Source organism: Thermomyces lanuginosus, assembly GCF_041956635.1.
Source record: "Thermomyces lanuginosus strain ATCC 200065 unplaced genomic scaffold VTN49scaffold_34, whole genome shotgun sequence".
Classification (NCBI taxonomy): Eukaryota; Fungi; Ascomycota; class Eurotiomycetes; order Eurotiales; family Trichocomaceae; genus Thermomyces; species Thermomyces lanuginosus.
Genome location: NW_027192368.1, coordinates 250,666 through 272,040, shown reverse-complemented (window position 1 = coordinate 272,040; position 21,375 = coordinate 250,666). Strand labels below are relative to the sequence as shown.

At 51.1% G+C, this 21,375-nt stretch overlaps 7 protein-coding genes across 7 annotated transcripts; 4 read left to right on the top strand and 3 right to left on the bottom strand.

Moving 5' to 3' along the window:
* Positions 1 to 240: 240 nt before the first annotated feature.
* On the top strand, positions 241 to 1,611 carry VTN49DRAFT_5396 (uncharacterized protein; the record flags this gene model as incomplete). The annotated part of the gene is made up of 3 exons (XM_069413448.1): positions 241 to 400; positions 465 to 730; positions 787 to 1,611. 3 exons carry the CDS (start codon positions 241 to 243, stop codon positions 1,609 to 1,611), a joined length of 1,251 nt encoding a protein of 416 aa, XP_069266631.1.
* Positions 1,612 to 2,175: 564 nt separating this feature from the next.
* VTN49DRAFT_5395 (uncharacterized protein) lies at positions 2,176 to 2,879 on the bottom strand (the record flags this gene model as incomplete). The annotated part of the gene is made up of 2 exons (XM_069413447.1): positions 2,176 to 2,792; positions 2,855 to 2,879. The coding sequence occupies 2 exons, from the start codon at positions 2,877 to 2,879 to the stop codon at positions 2,176 to 2,178; spliced, it is 642 nt and encodes a 213-aa protein (XP_069266630.1).
* Positions 2,880 to 3,451: 572 nt separating this feature from the next.
* VTN49DRAFT_5394 (uncharacterized protein) lies at positions 3,452 to 6,989 on the top strand (the record flags this gene model as incomplete). The annotated part of the gene is made up of 4 exons (XM_069413446.1): positions 3,452 to 4,517; positions 4,573 to 5,714; positions 5,768 to 6,450; positions 6,527 to 6,989. The coding sequence occupies 4 exons, from the start codon at positions 3,452 to 3,454 to the stop codon at positions 6,987 to 6,989; spliced, it is 3,354 nt and encodes a 1,117-aa protein (XP_069266629.1).
* A 1,064-nt stretch (positions 6,990 to 8,053) lies between these two features.
* Positions 8,054 to 9,610, top strand: VTN49DRAFT_5393 (uncharacterized protein; the record flags this gene model as incomplete). Its single annotated transcript, XM_069413445.1, has 10 exons — positions 8,054 to 8,134; positions 8,190 to 8,221; positions 8,289 to 8,374; positions 8,430 to 8,591; positions 8,647 to 8,669; positions 8,737 to 8,774; positions 8,828 to 8,968; positions 9,025 to 9,274; positions 9,344 to 9,513; positions 9,577 to 9,610. The coding sequence occupies 10 exons, from the start codon at positions 8,054 to 8,056 to the stop codon at positions 9,608 to 9,610; spliced, it is 1,017 nt and encodes a 338-aa protein (XP_069266628.1).
* Positions 9,611 to 11,014: 1,404 nt separating this feature from the next.
* VTN49DRAFT_5392 (uncharacterized protein) lies at positions 11,015 to 14,557 on the bottom strand (the record flags this gene model as incomplete). Its single annotated transcript, XM_069413444.1, has 7 exons — positions 11,015 to 11,229; positions 11,292 to 13,125; positions 13,186 to 13,337; positions 13,386 to 13,582; positions 13,633 to 13,757; positions 13,811 to 13,933; positions 14,435 to 14,557. The coding sequence occupies 7 exons, from the start codon at positions 14,555 to 14,557 to the stop codon at positions 11,015 to 11,017; spliced, it is 2,769 nt and encodes a 922-aa protein (XP_069266627.1).
* Positions 14,558 to 15,745: 1,188 nt separating this feature from the next.
* On the bottom strand, positions 15,746 to 19,024 carry VTN49DRAFT_5391 (uncharacterized protein; the record flags this gene model as incomplete). The annotated part of the gene is made up of 5 exons (XM_069413443.1): positions 15,746 to 15,756; positions 15,813 to 16,517; positions 16,575 to 17,568; positions 17,635 to 18,066; positions 18,125 to 19,024. The coding sequence occupies 5 exons, from the start codon at positions 19,022 to 19,024 to the stop codon at positions 15,746 to 15,748; spliced, it is 3,042 nt and encodes a 1,013-aa protein (XP_069266626.1).
* Positions 19,025 to 19,507: 483 nt separating this feature from the next.
* On the top strand, positions 19,508 to 20,498 carry VTN49DRAFT_5390 (uncharacterized protein; the record flags this gene model as incomplete). The annotated part of the gene is made up of 4 exons (XM_069413442.1): positions 19,508 to 19,616; positions 19,676 to 19,715; positions 19,768 to 20,076; positions 20,132 to 20,498. 4 exons carry the CDS (start codon positions 19,508 to 19,510, stop codon positions 20,496 to 20,498), a joined length of 825 nt encoding a protein of 274 aa, XP_069266625.1.
* Between the last annotated feature and the right edge of the window lie 877 nt (positions 20,499 to 21,375).

Sequence of the window (21,375 nt, the reverse complement as noted above, 5' to 3'; positions counted from 1 at the left end):
TGCCCAGACCTGTCTTCGTTGCAGATATCCTCGCATCTGGAAGTTCCAGCAGGGCCGGAACATTCCATCCACAGCGCAGGAGAGTGCATCGAGGCAGAGTCTTGTTCATCATCGCCCACAACTCCGAATCCCGAGCAGCCGCCCAAGTCGTGGAGATTAAAAACTGGTCAAAAGGCGTCACGAACGGCGAGGAAAGTAGTTGGCCGGCTGCGCAATCTCCAGCACAGGGCCGCCGCTAAGATGGCGCAGTCGCCCATTCGGGTGGACACAAACATCGTGGGGATGAAGCGATCATTTTCACAAAACGGTGACGATGATGCGGAGCCGTCGGCTACCGCGGATGAACGGGAATCGTTAGGTATTCCTGGGCTTCCGGCCTTTTTGAATCTGACCATGCCCGGTAAGTCGAATCTAGAGCGAGCTGGGAACGTCGAGCGCATTGGCTGATGGGATGCCTCTTGAAGCGATTGGAAGAAAGTTCCAAGATCTGGAATGGCAAGAGCGTATGCGCATCATGGAAGGCGAATTGGCAAATGACCCGAAACACCGATGGGCGATAGAATCCGATCCCGAGATCAAGGCCCGTAATCGGTATGCCAACATCCAGGCATGGGCCAATTCGCGAATCCATCTTAAGGTCCCGGATGGCCAATGTGATTTTATCAATGCTTCTCCCATCACATTGAAAGACTCCAAGACAGGGGAAGAAACGCGGTACATCGCCACTCAGGTTTGCCCAGCCTTTCCTGCCTTCAAGCTTCTGGCGTGCTGACAATGTTTTTTTAGGGACCTAGGGATGGCATCCATCTCACGCATTTTTGGCAAATGGTGTTTGATGAGACCAAAGAGATTGCTGTAATCGTAATGCTTACTCGGACCGTTGAAGGGGGGAGGGAGAAATGCGCTCAATACTACCCCGTGGATATGGACAATCCAACGGTGGAGCTACCGGCACCGTTGAGGAGACCGTCCCAAGAAGGCGAATCGTCGGAAGAGACTCCAGCAGAGTCGCCGGGCAAAGTCCAACTTTTGGAATACGAGTTTGACAATGATTGTCGATCCGAGGTTCGAAAGCTGGAGCTGACGATCGGCTCCGAGTCGAAGACGGTTTGGCATTACATGTTCGCTGGCTGGCCCGATTTCTCAAGGCCCGAGGGCGATGATCGCAAGGCGTTGATCGAACTGTTGCATGTGACCGCTTCCAAGAGCACGCTCGACAACCCCCGCATCATCCACTGCAGTGCCGGGGTTGGCCGAACAGGGACCTTTATCGCCCTAGACCACCTCCTCCGTGAGCTGGACTCCGGCGAACTGCTCAAGGACCGAGAGTCCGACCCCGATGACGATCCAGTGTTTAATACTGTCAATACCTTGCGGGAGCAGCGGGTACACATGGTCTACAACGAGATGCAGCTGCAGTTTGTCTACGAGGTTCTCCGGGAGCAGAGCATGCTCAAACTGGGCATTTCGTACGACCATCTGCCCGCTGAGCTACGGTCTCCAAAAGTTGCTCGACTCTCGGACGATGACTACGTTCCCGCTTCCAAACCCGAGTTGGAGGCCATTGTGTCGCCTATCCAGTCTGATGCGTCGGATGAAGAAAGCGAGTAAGGGGAGGCTGTTCGCTTCCAACATCGTCGTTGCGGAGAACTTTTTTTCGGCACTGCATTACCGGCGGCTTGTTCTCTGATCAAGTCCATAGGTTTTCTGATTAATGTGTTATTGCATACACCTGGAGGAGGGTTGGCCGCATTTTCTGGTTTATTTCTAGGGCGCATTGCTGAGAATCGGTGTGGTTCACCAGTTGGTTGAGTTAGACGCAACAGTTGGTGCATACCCATCAGGTATCTTTAGGTGTCTATTAATGTGATAATGTTAGTCATGGCATTGCTTTATCATATTCTGATTCCTACCGGAGGGTAGTAAACATCGATATTGGGGATTGCCGTGGCGGAATCGCTTAAACAGCCAGACAAGAATGCATATTGATTACAGACATCACGATCATAACTTAGCGTAACTCATTGATGGACCGAACGAGCAGAGCTTGAAACCCAGAACCGAGTCGCCTACAGACGCCATTCCGGAAAACCGCATGAGTAGCAACAAGAATTCATGGAAAAGGAGTGTGATGATAGCCCAACTGAGTCATTGCTTGACCCTCGGTCTCGCCATCTAGTCACTCCTCGTCTTTACTTTACTGGGCGGCGGGTTTGATGATTCCTGGTCAGTGCCGGACCTATGTTTGGCCGGGGAGCTCTCTTGAGACGGGCCCGGTCCGTCATCATCCCAAGAGTCCTCCGCATTCTCGTCCCAGTTATCCACTTCGTGCTCCAAAGTTGTAACGCCAGTCTCTTGTGGGCTCATTCCATTCTGATTTAGCCCGAGTTCGATGTCGTCCTGCTGTGCGGCCGAGTCTTCGGCCAGTGCACCTAGCCGCGCCTTGCGGCGCCGTTCCAACATGCGCCGATGGTACCAGCCACAGAGACCGATGCCACCGAGGCTGCCAATCAAATTGGCAATCACGTCAAAAACATCGAACGAACGGCCGTTCGGTAACAGCGCCTGCAGGATCTCTGAGCCGACGCCCAGTACACACGTGATTGCTATGAGACTGATCTGCAGTGCACGTCGTCGGGAGGTATCGGGGATCCAGTAGAAGGCGATCGACAGAAGGAAGAACATAAACAGGTGTAAAAACTTGTCATTGGGCTGCAGGTTCTCTGGGATCGTGCTGCCTTGGGGCAGCAGACCCAAGGACGCAGAGAAGAGCAGCAGCACTACAAACGCGCCTGATCTTCGTCAGCGATTTAAAGTGCCTGGTTCACTCCTTAGACCATCCCGGTCTACATACCAAGGAACGGATATCTGATGCGCATTGTGGTTGAATGTTGATGGGTGATCGAGGACGTGGAATGAAGCCTTGAGCTGGCCAGATGGTGAGATTCAACAAGCACAAGCCAGTTGACGCGTATGCCGGGTGAGGCTGCTAAGATTTAGTGACGGCAGGGACCAGCAGCCATGACCTGCGTGGTGTAGCGTCAAGACATGGGAATGTGGATAATAAAATATGTGAAATCTTCACTTCCACAATCTCATTCTTTTGTAGTTAAATCATTTAAATCATCTGAAAGCTCCAAATGCCAACTACTAGACATCGGCGAAGGCGGCGAACAAACTGCGCCTTTGGTCCGCTGCGCCCGCCCGACTCAGCAGCCCTCGTTCAACCTCGATCGGTCTCGACAGCCAAAAGCCTCCAAAGTCGCCCATCGAACACCCCCACGCCGTCATCACTTTTCGGCCCGGCAATACCGTAGCGATCATCGCCGAGCATTGTGCTTCATCCCGGACCCATTTTTCCGGCACCCGCCGCCTTCGTGGTGCCCCCTGAGGCCGGGTGAAATAGCCGTTGATCCTGCCCCAGACGCCGGGGTTCCCCAAGGGTGCGGTTATGTCCCCCGGTCAGAATCAGGCCTGGATGCCGCCGGGCCACCTTCGCCCGCCTGATGACCAGTCCACAGAATCGCGCTCAGTCAATGGTCTCACTCGTGTGCCCTCCGGTTCGCGTACGCCGCAGATGCGATCGTCCGCTAGCGAGCAAGGTTCCCAACCGGGAAATGCGATAACAGATCCCGATCCCGCTCCGGAGGAGGATCCTCGGATAGCTCTCTTTCGCGAGCTGTACAAGCGCAGCGAAGCGAAGATCAACGCGCTGTTCCGCACCGATCTGGGCGCTCCGGCATCCCCCACCCGCGATCATGTTGACTCCGCCGAATCGTCGGATAAGGCTCCGCCGCGCGCTGAGGAGCCCTCGCGGCCGCCCAAAAGACCAGCCCGGAAAATTGACGACGATGACTACGATGATTACGACGATGAAGGTGGCAGCGACGAAGCGGACGAAGCGAAAGAGTCCCCGCTGAAGGTCAAGCCACCCACGCCGGGAGAACCCTCGCCGTCACAACGACCCGCGACAACGACGCCTTCGGATAAGGAATCGAAGAAAGAGACATCAGAAGATATTCGGAAGAAGTTAGAGGAGGACAAAAAGGCCACCGAAGAAGCTGCACGTCGAAGCTTCCACACTATGTTCTACACGTTAGAAAACGACCGGGATGCCATGCTTGATCAGCAACGTCTCGAGGAGTCGGAGCGATTGGTAGAAGCGGAAATGTCGGGTCAGAACAACGCCGGCGCGAACAATCAGTCTGGGTCTGGCGGGAGTGGCTACGGGTCCTTGAGCAATGCCAACCTTGGTGCATCCAGCTTGACGTTGAAGAACCTCATCGCCCGGATCGACATGAAGCGGTCGATGGTGCAAGCTTCGGATGCAGAGCTGCGGAGCTTGATGAGCGAAGTCCGCAAGAATCGCAGTAAGTGGGCGAGCGAGGACAAAATCGGTCAGGAAGAGCTCTACGAAGCCGCAGAGAAGGTTCTCAACGAGCTCAAAGCAATGACGGAGCATTCCGCAGCGTTCTTGACTCGGGTCAACAAGCGGGATGCTCCCGATTACTACAACGGTGAGTTCGACGCACGCACTTTCGAGTTTCAAATGCGCCGGCTAACTCACATCAGTGATCAAACACCCCATGGATCTTGGGACCATGACAAAGAAGCTCAAAGCTTTGCAATACAAGTCCAAGCAGGAATTTGTTGATGACCTGAACCTGATCTGGTCAAATTGCTTGAAATACAATACCAATCCCGATCACTTCCTTCGCAAACACGCATTGTACATGCGAAAGGAGACTGAAAAGCTCGTCCCGCTGATCCCTGATATTGTGATCAGAGATCGCGCGGAGGTCGAGGCAGAAGAGCGCCGGCTTCAATTTGCTGATCTGGATGGTGGTGAAGAGAGCGACGATGAGCCAATCATGTCTTCTCGGGGGCGTAAGGCTCCCGCCAAATCATCAAAGAAGGGAGCTTTGGCGAATCGTCAGACCCCACCCGGCTCTGAGGGTCCTTCTGCCTCTGCTGGTTCGCAAGCTAGGCCGTCGGTCGGTGCCGACGCGGAAGCCGCTCCGGAGGGGAGTCAGAACGGACATCCCACACCCTCCGCGGGGACATCCACTCCCGTTGCTGCGAACGGTGCAAACGCGGGGCAGCTTGGGAGTCAGGGCGAGAATATGGAGATTGATGGATTAAATGCTCCAAATCCTCCCGGTGCTATGTCTGCCCTGGGGATTGAGTACGAGGATCCAGAATACCAGATCTGGAAGCAAGTCACGAAGAAGGACCGCGCCCAGATCGCAGCGGAGAGGCATCGTTTGTTCAAGGGAGATAAACTGAATCCCGATGAGCCGGCCCTCCTTCGCACAAAGGCGGGCATGCGTAGGTGGCTGAAAAATCAAAAGCAGTCCGGTCTCGAAACGGAAAAAGCTGTAGAGTCTAGCACTCAGGCTATACAGGCGGATGGTGGTGGCGAGACTCTCGCAGAAGGCATTGAGGAAGAGGAGGAGGAGAAGGTGATTCCGGATTACTACGACGTCATGTCTGCTATCCCAGATATCCCGGACAATCTACTGTGGCGCGAAGACGCAGAGGGGAACGTGGTAGACAACTCAGAGGAGTTTTTGCGAATACATCCTCCGGGTCTGTTTGTCCAGCCCGACAGCAAATTGACAAGAAAGATAGATGCGAACATGCGGCAAATGCAGGAAACGCGAAAGATTTGTGCAAAAATCGGCATTGTGAGGCAAATGCAGCTTCAGTCGCAGGTACGTAGCCCATTTTGGAACATGCTAGCAAGGTCTCTGACGGGTACTTCAAGACATACCAGAATCAATTCCCAAAGTACCAACCGGAGCCGTTCGTTGAAAAGGACATCGAGCCACATGTAATGAACGACGAGGGCCCCTTGATCAGTCCCGGAGTGTGCAAAGCTGCATTGCAGCGATCTGTCGCCAAGCTCCTCTACCACAGTGGATTCGAAGAATACCAGCCCTCAGCGCTTGATGCACTCACTGACATTGCGTCGGAGTTCTTCAAAAAGATCGGCCAGACGCTGAAGACGTACATGGAGGCCCCAAAGGTTCGGGTGGTTGAGGGCGAAGGCTCGGAGGCGACGGTGAAGTTCAAGCCAGCGTACACTCAGCAAGAGATCATTCTCCACACTCTCAATGCTGTCGGAACTGATGTCGAGACCCTTGAAACGTACGTCAAAGACGACGTCGAGCGTCTGGGGTCGAAGCTCAGCGTTGTCCATGAGCGCTTGAAGGCCCATCTCACGGATCTCCTTCGACCTGCGTTCCACGATGGCGGGGACGGTTCCAGCGCTTTCAACGATGGCAGCGAGCAGTTTATCGCGGGAGATTTCGCCGAGGATATCGACGAAGATTTTTTCGGCTTCAGGGAACTGGGACTGGACAAGGAGTTTGGACTGGCCAGCCTCAGCGTTCCGTTCCACCTTCTACAGAACCGGATGTTCAACGCGCACCAAGCACAGAACACAAAGTATGTGAATTCCCATTGCTCGATCACTCCCAGTATCTCGTTTTTTGTTTCTCTTTACTAACACTGTCTCGATTAGTGCTGCGGCGGCTGCGAAATCGTTATTTCCTCCACCCCCGCCCTATCCACGCATCACGATGGAGAACGTGTCGCGGCAGATTGGCCTGGTGCAGAACTTCTTCTTGGAGAAGCTACGCGCCAACAACAACGAGCCGCTCGTCGAGGATCTCGAGCTACCGCCGAAGCAGCGTCCGACCGCGGCCAGGCCCAGACTGCCTGCGTCGGGCAAGATTCAGCCTCCGGCCGGTACCGGAGCGATGCTGTCGAGCCCGAGCAAACGCCCATTCACGTCCACTGGCGGTTCGTCGTCCAAGCCAGGCGTCAGCTTTTCCGAGCCCAGCAAGAAAAAGCTCAAAAAGACAAACAGTGGCGCGCCAGGCGACGCCTCCGGCGATGCAGCACCATCCTCTGCCACCAGCGCCGGAGACAAGTCAGGCGCAGAGCCAAACGGGTCTGTGGACGCTACTGCCACCTGGACATAAGGCGGGCTATTTCCGATCTAAAGATGGGGTCACGAAGCATGAGTTCGTCACGACAAATGCGGATCGTAACCCATCGGGGGGCTCAACTCACAGCAGAGATAACATTCTGACATTGATTCTACCATCAATCGGTGTTCGGCATGGTGTTCTTTGGCTTCGTTGTTGCTCCATTTGCTTGTTCCTTTTATAATGCGGGAGTTTCGGGGCGTTTCTTTGGGTACAATCACTGTGCATACATCTTGCCATGGGATACACAAATTGTCATCATCACGATTATCTCATGCTATTGGGAGAGGCGGTGGCCGGGGTTGTTGGTTTTGCTGGGTTGTGGAAAATCGGACTTAGGTTTGGGTGGTTTTTCAATTTCATGTACAGGCCTGTCGTCTGAAATATAACGACTGTTTACATACTTCTCTTGTATAGAAGTTTTGTAGCCCATATCTGATTCTTTTTACAGTCCACCGGGATGATCAATGCGTACTGTTTGCCCGCTGTTTTTCATGCTTTCTGCGGCTTTCAAACTCTTTACACTTGGATTGTTTGGAGTGCATTGGCTCCGGGCCGAGCCGCCGGGGAAGCAGGGTTAGATCGCCCCGGCAGCGCTGATTGGCAGATGGAGATCAGGATCCCCTGCGAGGAGACTCCAAATGCATGGCCCAAACCGGGCCTAGTCAGTGCGCCATGAGCCGGGTTGAACGCCTCGAATGATTATTCGGCTCGAGCAACACATGCGCACCTTCAATTTCGCAGACACCCTTGTCACCATGTGCCCACAGACGCCCCTCTATTACCCTATGGACAGGGATGCAGAAACGCCATCGGAGAACTAGGAACCTGTTACTTATCCACTCGCACATATTTGTACGGAGCCGAGGTATCGAGCGCTGGCCCAGAGAGGATCAAGCCATTGTTGGCCTGCTGCGACCAGCTAGCTCTTGGGTACCCTTTAAAAAACGGTCCTACGTACAAACACGAACTTTATTCTCGTCTGCCCTTGAGGCTACGAACGTGGCATCTGCCAGTTATCGATCTTCTTGGGATTCAACGGAGAATTTATTTCCACGATGGCGGAAACTCCCACTCAGGAGCAGACAACCACCGCAACTATCAACAATGCCCCGGCCAACGTTGAAGTCGACACTTCAGTACAATGGCCCCTCCATGCAATAACACAACGCGTTGCTTACTTGAATCTCGCAGTTCGAGAATGATTCGTCCTATGGCGATGAACTGTACGTGATGCAACGCCATGGCACTCTGGAACTCAAAGCGTGCTCACAAATGTTCTTCGACCTACAGATCATCGTACAGCGCATCGCTTATCTCATCAGTGCTCGACTACCGCCATGAAAATGGGCGTCGATACCATAAGTTCCGTGATGGGTGTACGAGCCGACCTCTTCTTTTACTAAAATCTGTAGGCTGATCGTTACTGCATAGCGTACTTGCTCCCCAATGATGAGACCGAAAGCGACCGCCTGGACATGTTGCACGAGCTTTTTCTCCAGACGTTGCATCGAAAACTCTATCTGGCGCCTATCAAGAATCCACAACGGGTAATCGATCTGGCGACTGGGACAGGCCTCTGGGCAATTGATTTTGGTATGTTGACTCGCAAAGTTTGGTCAACGTAGGATGAAGTGCTCACTCGTCGTAGCGGACCTGCACCCGCAGGCAGAGGTAAAGAATATTATGGTAGCGGTCCCGTAAATGAACCGAGTATTGAGTCCGAATCTGTTTGCTCCAGGTGATTGGTTGCGACTTGAGCCCGATTCAGCCCACTATGTTCGTCAGATCCGAGAATTCGGAGTCATCAGTCAACTGACACACTTTGGTAGGGTTCCTCCAAACGTGAAGTTCCTGGTGGATGACATTGAGTCAGACTGGGCGTATGAAAAGAACCAATTCGACTTTATTCACGCGCGGTTCCTGGCAATCTCTATCAGGGACTTTGGTAAACTAATTAGGCAGTGCTATCGGTACGCCTTCAGAACGTTCTATGTAATTTTTCCTTCAACTCTCTAACCGGTAACAGATCAGTTAAGCCCGGCGGCTGGGTTGAATTCCAGGACTGGGACGGCTACCCTTACTCGGAAGATGGCAGCCTGAACGGCACCAAACTCCAGCTGTACTACGACGAAGTCATTGGTGCGTTCGAAAAGGCTGGATACGAGGTAGGTCCTGGGCCCAAGTTGGAGCAGTGGTTCAAGGACGCCGGCTTTGTGAATATCCACGTAGAGAAGTTTGTCATCCCGTATGGCGTCTGGCCAAAGGACCCTCATCTTGTCAGTTCCCCCATGTCTTTAAATAGTATACTTGTCCGACTATAATCCAATACTGACCTCTTCGTACAGAAGAAACTCGGCGCCTGGAACCAGGCACAGGCCGATGCGAGCGGCTATGAGGGCGTTGCCCTTGCCGCTCTGACGCGGCACAAGCAATGGACCAAGGAGGAAGTCATTGTTCTTGCCAGCCAGGCCCGGGCCGACGGCAGGAAGCACAATATTCACATGTTGCACGACTTGTGAGTTTACCATGGCCTTTCCTCGATACTACTGTGGAAACTGACCACGAATGATACCCACAGCTATGTCGTCTACGGCCAGCGTCCTGAGAACTAAGGTGGAGTCCGGATGAACAAGTTCTACCTTTAGTGCCGGGAACTTCAAGGGTGGGTGAAAATTGACCTTGCGAGTTTCTAAATCATGCCATTGAGTCTCCAACGTTATCTTCGTCATTAGAATGATCAGTTGTTCTGTTTCCTAGGTAGCAATCTGGCCTTAGCCAAGGCGTTCTCTTGCACCGTTGTTCAGATAGGCAACTTTTTCGCACAATAAATGCAATACCAGGAGCAGCGCTAGACCAAGGAAAATAAAAAAGTAGTCCTGGATTGATACCGTACCCAAGTGCACGCTTTAACTTTTCAGGTAAATAACATGCGGATGAACGTAGTACCACGTACCCGTTAAAGTAAATTAGATTGGATAATTGCAGGACCTGTCTTCGAAATCAGGAAGTTTCTATTTGATAGCCGCCGTACCCTACCCTGAACAAGGCCGACAAAGTTGTGGGTGGTTCAAGGCGCGAGACACTCGAAACCAGAGTCGAATCATGCTTATATCGAGACAAATGAGAATATAGTTAGATCATGAGTGTCTCTATTTACCTGTAAGGTTATCCGGACCGTCTTCGCTGGCCGTTCTTCAACTCTCCAAGTTCGTGAGAAAGCAGGAAATATTGACGCAGCAGATGTTCAAGTTCCTAGCAAGAAATATGCTCCATATGAGTTCTAGTCAGTGTATATGGAGTCCTTTACAATGCGCTTGACAGTTGAGAGTAACCTGGGATCATCAGTCGGTCCATTGATTAGCCCAGGCTATTGATGGAACTAAAATCAGCGTTATCCAGGACTATAAGAGACGGACAGAAACCGCTGATGACTTTCATTAGAGAAGATTAAGGCCGATCGAAACATCCCAGGACGATTGAACCTTTCAGTATGAGTGGCAACGAGGTTTGATGCCCTTTCTAATCAACTTTCTCCAATTCTGGGACTATTCCCAAGCCCCATATGCATCGAATGACAGTTGAGTCCATGGCAGATGTCCGGAGGACAGGCTCATATCTTGGCTTTATTGTACTGCTACCAGCGATTACTATCACCTAGAATTCATCGAACACTGAATCTCTACGGATTAGCATTTCTGATACTAAGTACCGTTGAGCAACGTTGTGCCATCAACAGCGCAAGATCAATCTGAAGAGATTACGCTGTGTTTTATGGTGATACGTCACACGAATCAAGGCGCATAAATCGATCAGCATGAAGATATGCGCGTCGTCTGTCATGTCCGGATGCTCGCGCAACCAGTCGAGGGTTCGTTAGAGTTCGCATCAAGAACAATCGATCCCTTCTGACTCAGTTCGCAAGATCGGACAATCACGAAAGCAATTGCAGACCGTTGCACACAACTTTCTCAATTCTTTTCACCCGAGAGTCACCTTTCTGGAATGCAGCGCTGCCTTTAGACAAACCACATCTCCAGATGATTACGCGTTTCATTGCGCACCATCTGAAGCAGACGCTTCGGCGCGTTGCCCAGACTTTGCTCGTCCGGTGCATTTTTGACTTTATCCGTCAACTTGATGTACGGACCGCTCGTCGGACCCTGACTCGCGGGCACATTTTCGTGATGGCGGGCACGGTTCGAAATCAGATGTGCATAGTAGATAGCCGGAACTGCCAAAGAAGAGTCAGTTATTGTTTGCTTGATCAGATTCTAGGGAAATGGTCAGACATACACAGCGACACCGAAGTGGTCGACCGTACATATTGATAAGAGTGCTCGTAGATCATGTTCTGCAGTTGATTTGGCTTCAAACCGATTTCGTCCCTGATCACATGATAGTGCACAGCCCTCGCAGTGCCCTGAAGAGCAATGTGCGGATACAGGAGGAAATCCCAGTCATGGGGGCTGGTGATGTCTCGTTCAATCAATGTTCCTGGCACCGGATTGCCGTTTCTGTCGGATGCGAGTTTGTCTTTGGGATCAGGGAACGCTCGAATATGATGACGCTTGCTGGCAATCACCACGCAGACCTTAGGAGGGTTCTTTTCACCACTTCCTTCCGAGATAACATCCTTGATTGCGGGTACCTCGCGCGACAGAACCTGAGAGAACTGACTCGCGGACACACCATCGCGGAAGTAGAACACATACTGTGGGCGACGACCTCGTCCCACAGTTTTAGTCCACTCGTTAATCAACGGCGTAAGCATGTCTTTCATGTTCTCATCACTGATGATCTCAACGTTCTGCAGGCCTGTCTCGCAGTTGCCCATATACTTGACACCGTATTCGTCGGCGGAGACGGCGATAGCCGAGAGCGATGGTGCCCAGGAGCCCGGAGTCGCATGGGACACATCCGCTCCGATAATGATCGACCCTGGACGGAAGGCTGAATCTGGATGCCTTGGGATACTGCGGGCAGTCACACCTCCAAGTTTCGCGTTGACTTTCATTGCGACGTTGGACATGTATTGCGGATTCATCTTCACAACCTGCTGGGATTGCAGGACCTGCGAGGGAACGCCAAAGCGGCAATCGCAGGACTTCTTGATGCGCAGGTACGTCCATGAGTCCTTGTGCGGCGCGAAGAATATCAACAGCTGAGGACGTTGGTTGAAGGTGTTTCCTGTCTTCTGATACAGAGCTGCGATTGCGTTGGCAATATCACCACTGAGCACGGTAATCACAGGCTTGTTGACGATTTGACCTCCATGGCCAGCGTATGTTTTCACAAAGCCGCTGATCCAATTCTCCGCCTGAGTCATCTCAAGCGTATTGCGACGATAAGCGATGATTCCGCAGCCCCACGACCGAAGGGGTACACGGTTGCCTTTGAGGAACTTTTTGCCACGTAAATCCCAACGGCCAGCAGTGCCCGGATTGTGTTTCTGATTTCCGAATTGGATCTCAGGGCTCGGAAGAATGCGAGCTTTGGTGCTAATCATATCGTCGCTGACTCGCAATCCAAAATGCCGCAGCACCGGATCATTGCCATGATCAAGACGGAATTTTGCTTCTTCGACACTTTTCAGACGGTCCGTAGGGCGCTGGACAGCCACTTTGAGCATTCTTGAAGTCTGCTCTTCGGTGAGTTTGAAGTTGTAGCGCTGTAAACCGACAACGCCCACGGCTTCCATCGGATAGTAGACACCAGGCTTAGACATCTCGACAACTGGCAGGTTCGGCCAGCGCAGTTGGATATTATACCTCTCCTTGAAGTAGTTCTGGAGTGTCACAGGTCGCTCGTTGCCGGTTGCAGGATCTTTGACCTTGATTTCGAACTTACTTGCATCCACCGGCAGGATGTATTTGACAAAGAAACTCCGCTTGACGTTTGTGCCGTCGTAGCAGGGAATAACCTCGAGACGTCTCAACTTGCTCCAGAGGTAATCATGCTCCGGAGTGACGATGTAGCCTCCGTTTGGATCATCAGTTTTAGGTTTCGCTCGATCCGCAACTTCATCAATGTTCATCGCGTTAATCAGCGTCCGCGCATGGGAAGCCAGGGAAGTTCGTTGCCAGAAAGCACAGACTTCAATGTCAACGTTGATCACGAGGCGAGGCCCCTATATGTGACTGTTAACGAATGTTCATAAATAATGCCTGTGATGTTCTTGGAATCCTACAATGGTTGGACGGATTGCTTGGTACCAACCCTTGAAGACGTTGATTGTATAGTCGAGGAAAGTACCGGGCTCGTGATCCGGATCATAGAAAGCTCGTTTGAACGCAGTGAATTTCTGACTTGGATTCTCTCTGATGAGGTGGTCCAAGAAATCTATTTCATCAGCCATGTGCCGTCAAACTAGGAAAGCTTCCCACTTACTCAGTGCTTGAAGAACGTCTTCATCGAACGGCATCTTCTTTTGGAGCCAGAGATCGATAACTCGCAGGTTGATTCTCTTCGATTTGCGAACAAACAGGCGGTAGACATGGGACTGGTCGCTCAAGGAAGCATCCTTGTGGCCGTACTCCACGTCCAAGTCAACAAGAATACTTGTATCAGGAAATTTATTGAATGACCTGGGCTTGTCAATGAAGATACACACGCTGAGATCAGGAATATACTGTACCAAGCAAGCTTGGCTCCATCCCAGATGACTTGTTTTAGTTTCTGGCGGCGCTCTGCGCAGTTCCAAACCTTCCTGGCTAACTGACGTTTCACGTGGATAGAGGGATTTTCCGAAGAGATTGTAACCTATTAAAAGGAGTTGGTCGTGACTTCAATGAAAAATCATGCAAGGTACTCACGTCATACTGGTATACGTCCCGAGTTGGGAACTGCTCGATCGGGTAAGCATTGAGCTTCAGAGTGACTTCGCGTCCGGTTGAGTTGAAGCCAGGGCGCGGAACACTCGTAAGTCCGCTCATATACTGATGAGCCCGGTTATCAGCAGAGATTCCAGCAGGTCCCTTGCAATATCCGGCCATTTTATAGGGTAAAATTATGGAAGCAAATCGGGAAAAGCAACAAGCGACTTCGATAAGGGATAGAAGGACTTGACTGAGACTGGGAGGTTGAGACGAAGATCAAGTCATGCAGTCAGTGGAAAGAGAAACACAGGGACAGGAACTCAAGGATAAATTGTATGATGGTGCATTTATTCACTTCCCAGATCAAATTGCGATGTGGAAAGTCGGAGCAGAGTGGTCAGGGAAGCAGCGAATTGGCAGAAAATAGCTTGCTGAGGAAGATGGTTGGATGCCTGAAACAAGTAAGAAAATGAAGAGGCAGATGGCAGAGCAAGGTTGAATCAATAGATGATGGTCATGAAAATAGAACGGTGATGAGTGATGTTGCTAAATAAGAGAGGCCTTGCAAACAAGGCCAGACGATAAACATGGGCAAGAAATGGTACACCAAAAGCATCTTACCGAGCCATCGACCGAATAAGCATTGGCCGGCAAATCCAAATTCTTGTAAGCAGCGAAGAGAGCCACAGCCTTCTCCCTAGCAGGGTCTCCTCCGCCTTGCAAACAGACGGATTTGGCAGCCATGTTAATTGGAGGAGGATGACGCTGGACTACGGACAGATGGTTAGCAGCAGCTACCTTCGAATGTTAACAGATTCACTTAAGGAGTAGGCAACTTCAATGAATATTGTTTCAATAGTAGGAGAGTGAGTTATAAATCATAAGAAGGTCAAATCGTGGATCAATGGAAAGTGGCAAGGGTAGATATTAACAAAAGCTGGACGTATGATTGGGCACACACAGTCACAGGAGACCTAGTGGCGGAGAGTCAGGCTTACCAGGCAGTGACACGAGGAAAATGGGCCCTAGATGAAGGTAGTGGCTGAGGTTTTCGATGATTAAATGAGTGTTGTTCAGTGCTGATCAGGGGAAGATCAAAGATCGCCGAACTTGAAGGGTGAGGAAGAAGAGCACAAAGAAGGGAAGAAAGAGGACAGAAAGGTATTTAAAGGCAGAAGGTCGGATCACGCAGTTCAGATCCAGCGACAAAGGAAAGAGGCAGGAAGGCCCATGTGAGCATTGAAAACTACCAGAAGAGGAAGGTGCGGAATTGCTGCAGCGATTGCTTTTGCTTGAGAAGGACCCCCATGAATAAGCAAAATATAAAAGTGAGGAAGAACGACATCTGTGGACTGAGTACTCAGCGCTTTGTGATGTCACTGGCTACTGTTCTCTTGTTTTAGACGATGGGTTTACACTTGGACTATGGGGTACAGAAATGTGCCGTTTTATCTTAAATATGTCGGAGTGTAGTTTATGGAATGATACACGAATTGGCCACCGGAGGGTGAGTGGGAGAGAAGTCTGAGGATCCCCTGCAGATTGATGCATCCCAGATTGAGTGGTGAGCAGTTGGGAAAATGCCAGCCGTAATCTTCAAGCCTGATGGACCGGTCAAACGGGGATGTTATACATCACTCTGGAGGATTAAACAACGGAAACTAACCGCAGTTCAACAACCTAATCGAAACTATTGTACATATCACGCCTAAAACCGTCATACCTGCTACCAATTACATGGTGTTGGATAACCCGCAAAACTATCCTCCATGTTTCCCTGCTAAACAACGCAAACCGGGATAGAATTCATCAAGCTTGCTCGTATGCATGTCACATCATACTCTGGCTCGAGATGCAGAGGACCTCGAGGGGAAATCAAGTTGCGGAGAAGCGCGGAAGAGCCATTTATGAGATTATTGGCATTGCATCCGTTCAGAAGCCGCCTGTAAGTGAAATCACGGTTAGTCACTCACCCAAAAAAGTTTACAACGTAACTTACCTGAGTAAGGTTGAGATCCTGTTCCGAATCCATGCATGGTTGGCACTGGTGGACGAATTTGCGATATCGATGATGGGATATCGATTCGGCGGATCAAATCGACTAGCTTTTCCGGCGAGAACCGGGTCGCATTGTAAGTCGAAGCGGGAGGGATGATACTTAGAAGATTGATGATATCACGCGGCAATGGTTCAGAGGAGGGAGGTCGGGAATATTGGCCACTACTGCCATTGCTCGGTTGCAGACGTTTCTGCTGATCTGGACGCCGAGCAGCCACAGTTTTCAGCGGTGATTCTGCACGCACGAATTTACGGGGCCGATTGGGGTCGTCGAAGTCGTCCGTGGGAAATGGCCGCTTTGGCGACTGTGTCAACGACGTGTCGAGATATCGAATCGGCGTGCCTTGCGCAGAGGCTTGTTGCTCTACAGCAGCTGTGGACTTGGGCCGTGCTTGGGTTGGAGATATGATCGGCCGAACCGCAGTAGGGTCAAAGGATGGTGTCGAATAACGATGAGAAAAATGCGAAAGAGCAGGATCGTCAGGAAACAGCTCGCGCATTCGCGATTCCAGGTTGATAACCTGGGTTAAGTCGCCATATCGGGATTCGTATTCGTGCATAAACATGAATATAGGCTTGGCCTTGTGGACATTTTCGGGGTTCGAAGCTAGCCTTCGCACAGTCATCTCGAAGACGGCTCTAGCATCTACAGATTGATTAGTAAAAAAAAAAGCCGCAAACAATCTCTGGAAGATGTACTCACTCGTGACGTCGTTGATATCGATGAGATGCTTTAGATACTCGAGAGCAAAATTCTCATCATCGGGAAAAAGCTTAGCGCCCCGTTCAAAAATCTTGGTGGCGGCGGGATCCTTATAACAGTGATACTCCATCAGAGCACTAGCGATGTAGACATCACTAGTGATTCGTCCCCGCTTACGAGCATCCGCAAATACCTGTCGGAAGCCTGCAAGTTCGCCAGGTTTGCCTTTCCCTTGAATGCGACGCATCGCTCTCATGAGGGCAATCCACGCAAATGATATGGTCTTCGAAAGCATGTTTATCTGAATAGAGTGAGCTTGTCGGATTGCTTCAATTTGACTTTTCTTGGCTGCTTCCTTGGCTTTTGCTTCGCTAGCACGTTCCTCGTCATCCTCATCAGGAGCGGTAGTTTGTGACTGGGCGTAGTTCTCCTCAATACGGGCGACATCCTGCGCCTCACGAGCTCGGGCCTTTGCCATAAGCTCATACAGGGCATCCAGCAACCGATCATAGACCTCTCGAACCTTGGACCCTCGCCTCTTGGGATCTTGCTCAGACTCGGTGCTGATTTCCGTTCGATCGGCTAGTTTGAAGGCCAAAAGACAGCTTTCAGGATTTGCATCGATCCCTTGTTTCAAGAAGTCGTTTCCCTCGCTCTCTAGCCCATTTTGGAAACAGAACTCTGCGGCATCATACCAGACTTCGGGGACAAATCGCAATGCCATCAGCGCCTGTTTGTAAACATACACGACTCGATTCTTGTATGCAGAAGGGTCCTCATCCTTGAGGACTAGCGGATCGCCTTTTTCCCATTCGATCCATCGCCTCCAGATATCGACCTGACGGACAAATTCAACGTCCCCATCAGAGCCGGCAATGGGAGGAAGCCGTGGCAATGTTGTGCGGTCGAGATCGCGGGTAATATTCTGTAACTCGGTGAAGCAGCTCCTTGCAGTCATATACGCCGGGGATCGCTCTTGAAGGAATTTACGACCCTGGAAGTTCGCGTCAGATGGAATTGCAACAAAATTTGATCAGATGGGAAAAACAGGCAGCATTACCGTAAGCTTATTCAAACCCATTTCAAATTGGTCATATTCCTTCCACAACGTGTTCAGGGCATGAGTCGGTATGCAAATGGCCCTTTGATAAGCCTTGCGTAGAAGGTCCATCTTTTGCTGATCCTGCCAACTTGAACCGCCAACATTACCTGGCCCGGACTTGATGAATTGTACGTAGTCCGTCCACAGAGTACCCGCATCCTTGTCCATGCCCACATGTTGGAGTGCCAGGTCGTACGCCGATGTGATGACACGTCTCGCCTGGCCTGTTGTGTCTGTGGTTAGTGGATTGCGTCGACGGACATAATCAAGATACACAGTCCATAATTGAACGTTAGGAAGGTGTAGCAGAGTCCTATTGAAGATTTGCTCCAGACGGTACAGCTCATTCATTTCAGACTCCATATTGATGTAGGCGACCCATTGCTCGGCCTGCGATTTGGAGTCAGTGTGCTTAGCCACCAGAGGCGCAAAAGAGATAGTCACATACACATGACGGAAAGACCTTGAAAAACCGCTCGTAGACATCTCGGGCGTTGTCGATCCGGTTCCGACTTCGATGCTCAGCAATGAGCTCCAACCAGGCATCAACATCCCCACGCGGGTCATCTTTGATCCTATCCTCCAGAATCCCAACGCGATCATGTGGCAATCGGCCCTTGGACGAAGGCATCACAGCCGGCGTTGAAGGTTTGGGGGTCGGCGCAGAGCTATCAGTATGCTCACCAGACTGCTGAACCTGCGGTGTGTACACATTCTGACCAGTCTGCACAGGGGTGGAAGTGGAATGAGAGAAAGAAGCATTATTAGAAACATTGGAGTTGGCCGTTTCAGGCACAGGGTGTTGTTGTATTGATACACCAGAGGTAGAAACAGATTCATTTGCATTCTCATCAGAGACGGGACGCTCAGACACGTTTGAAGAAACTTGCCCCATGTCGCGCACACCTCCCACAACCCCCGGGGGTTCGTACTCTGCATCGTCCTTGTCATTTTCTTCCTCATCCTCGTCATCAACGACAAAGCCGCCAATTGTCTTTGTCTTTGGCACATTAGACGCAGAAACCGGAGTAGGGTCTTGGGACTCCGTTCCCGCTGGATGTGGCGGGGATGCGCTCTGAGGGGATCCTTTTTCTGCAGACTCTGCAGGTGCAGGCGCGTTTTCTGTGAACGTTTGTCCGGACGATTCATTGACTACAGAAGAGTCATTCGTTTCATTTTGGATTCGATTAGAATCTGCTAAGGGAGTTGAGGATTGATCTTGCAGTGTCATGGAGGGATCGTAGTTTTCCGAATCTGACACCCCAGCGCTGGGATCTGCCATCGGGAATTCGTCTGTATTCAGAGTTTGCGCTTGGAGGAATGCCTTTTCAGCCTCATCTTCAGCCATGGTATTGAACGTGGAGCGAATGGAAAGGAGTGACGAATTCTTGTCGACAGCTACCAAAGGCGCAAATAATAGGAATACGTTAGTAATAACTGCCCGGGTTGACTTGTAGGACGACTTGTTCTCACCGAAGACAACAAAGAATGCCGAGAAATGTGACCTGATAGTGTCGAATTATACAGTAAGCAGAATGAAAACGAAGAACGCGGTCGTTGAATTATTGTAACGAAAGACTGCCGGATCAGGCTCCGCATCAGAGCTTTCATTCAGCTTTGCGACGCAAGCCAGAGTCACGTGACTATGTGGCGCGACTAAGAGAAGCAACGCGAGTCTGTGATTTCGGGCGCGTTCGCGTTGGGTCTTCAACATTGCAAGATCACCAGAGGTACCCTACCACATTGCCTTCCGCTGTTGCTTCTTCTTTTCACTTTAAATCGACTGGAAACTTCTTGAGAAAGCGTGTCCTCGTCCTGAACGGTTGTCATCATGTCTGTCGTTTCCTTGCTCGGTGTCAAGGTGCTGAATAACCCCGCGCCTTTTCTGGCTCCCTACGAGTTCGAGATTACATTCGAGTGCCTGGAGCAGCTTCAAAAAGGTATGCATTGACTGAGCAACTGTGATATTGACGTGCCTTGCGACTGACGATAATCATAGACCTGGAGTGGAAGCTGACCTACGTCGGTTCCGCCACTTCGTATGTACCTTTGCGACCTGTCCATTCCCACCTGTGCTGATGGACAATGCAGATCCGAATACGACCAGGAGCTTGACTCGCTTCTGGTTGGGCCCATTCCAGTGGGCGTCAACAAATTCATCTTCGAGGCCGACCCTCCGGACTTGAAGCGCATCCCGCCATCGGAAATCTTGGGGGTCACCGTGATTCTCCTCACCTGCAGTTACGACGGTCGGGAATTTGTCCGTGTTGGATACTACGTCAACAACGAGTACGATTCGGATGAGCTAAACCAGGATCCTCCTCCGAAACCAATCATCGAGCGAGTGCGTCGCAACGTGTTGGCAGAGAAACCCCGAGTGACACGCTTTGCGATCAAGTGGTACGTGGCAGTTCGACCCCGTGCTGGAGAATATTGAAGCTGATAATGCGCTTAGGGACTCGGAAGAGTCCGCGCCTGCTGAGTATCCTCCAGAACAGCCAGATGCTGTGGACGATGATGACGACGGAGAGAACTATGGCGCCGAAGAACGGGAGCTTGAGGAGGCGCTAATGAGGGAGCTTGAAGAAGCGGAGCGAGAAGCTGCCGAGGACGACGAAATGGACATTTCGGACTCGGAAGCGGGTAGTGAGGACATCGAGAATGAGAGCGAGCTGGATGATGAGGACCTCGACGAGGAAGAGGTTGCCGAGGTCGAGGGCGACGAAGACATCGAGATAGCTGATGATGACAACAATAATGACAAAGGGGCACCTACCGACACATCTCAACATCAGCAGCAACCCGAGTTGATGGTGCACTAGCGGGTTGTCTACGGTACACGAATTTACGTTGGCTGGGTCTTGGAATGTTTGTTGTCGTTTCGATGTTGCCCGAGCTCTCTTTGACGATGTTTATGTATTACAGCTACAGACCTGTCCATAATACCCTTAACTTATGCTCAGTGACGCCACGATAGAAAGTCCCATCCTCAATTGGCTACGAGAAGCACTGCAAACAGCTCCTATAGGCACTTCGTGTATTAGTACTCTGTAGCTTCTTCGTGCTGAGGCACTGCGAGAGACAGAACAAATAGACCCCAAGGGCCGTGCCTGCTGATCCTCTTCTGACCTAGGGCTAGTATCGGACAGAAATGGGCTTATCCTGGACTGAGAGAGAACCAAACACAAGACCTTACTGGCTAGAACTCTGCCCTTCAAATCCTACGGGAGATCGGAGGACTAAATTCATATGTCAAGCTGGACAGAATGCTCTCCTAGAAATGAGTAGCGTCTTAAATAGGACGGAACAACCGAGCTGAAGAGTGCTGAAACCGGACACAGACAGAAAAATAAGGAACAGAGACATCTAAACGGCCTGAGAGACGGCAAAAAGGCCTGGAGGACGGCAAAATGGCACAGGAGATACTTACCAAAGAGGCTAAACGACAAGGAAAAGTGGACTGAAGGAAATAAAAGGGGCGCAAATGGACACGACAAGGAAGCAGGTCACGTGTGTAACGATACAGGTATCGCACACGTACTGGACCATAGGTTATCCGCCGACAGCTAGCTTTAGCCACAAAAAGTCTGAGCCGCGAGCCAAGCCAAGCCCACGGTACAGAGTACCCGTACTCTTCTACCTTGCTCGGCACGCTTATCCAAGTTCGTATGTTGTTCTCCGGTAGTCTACGGTAGCGAT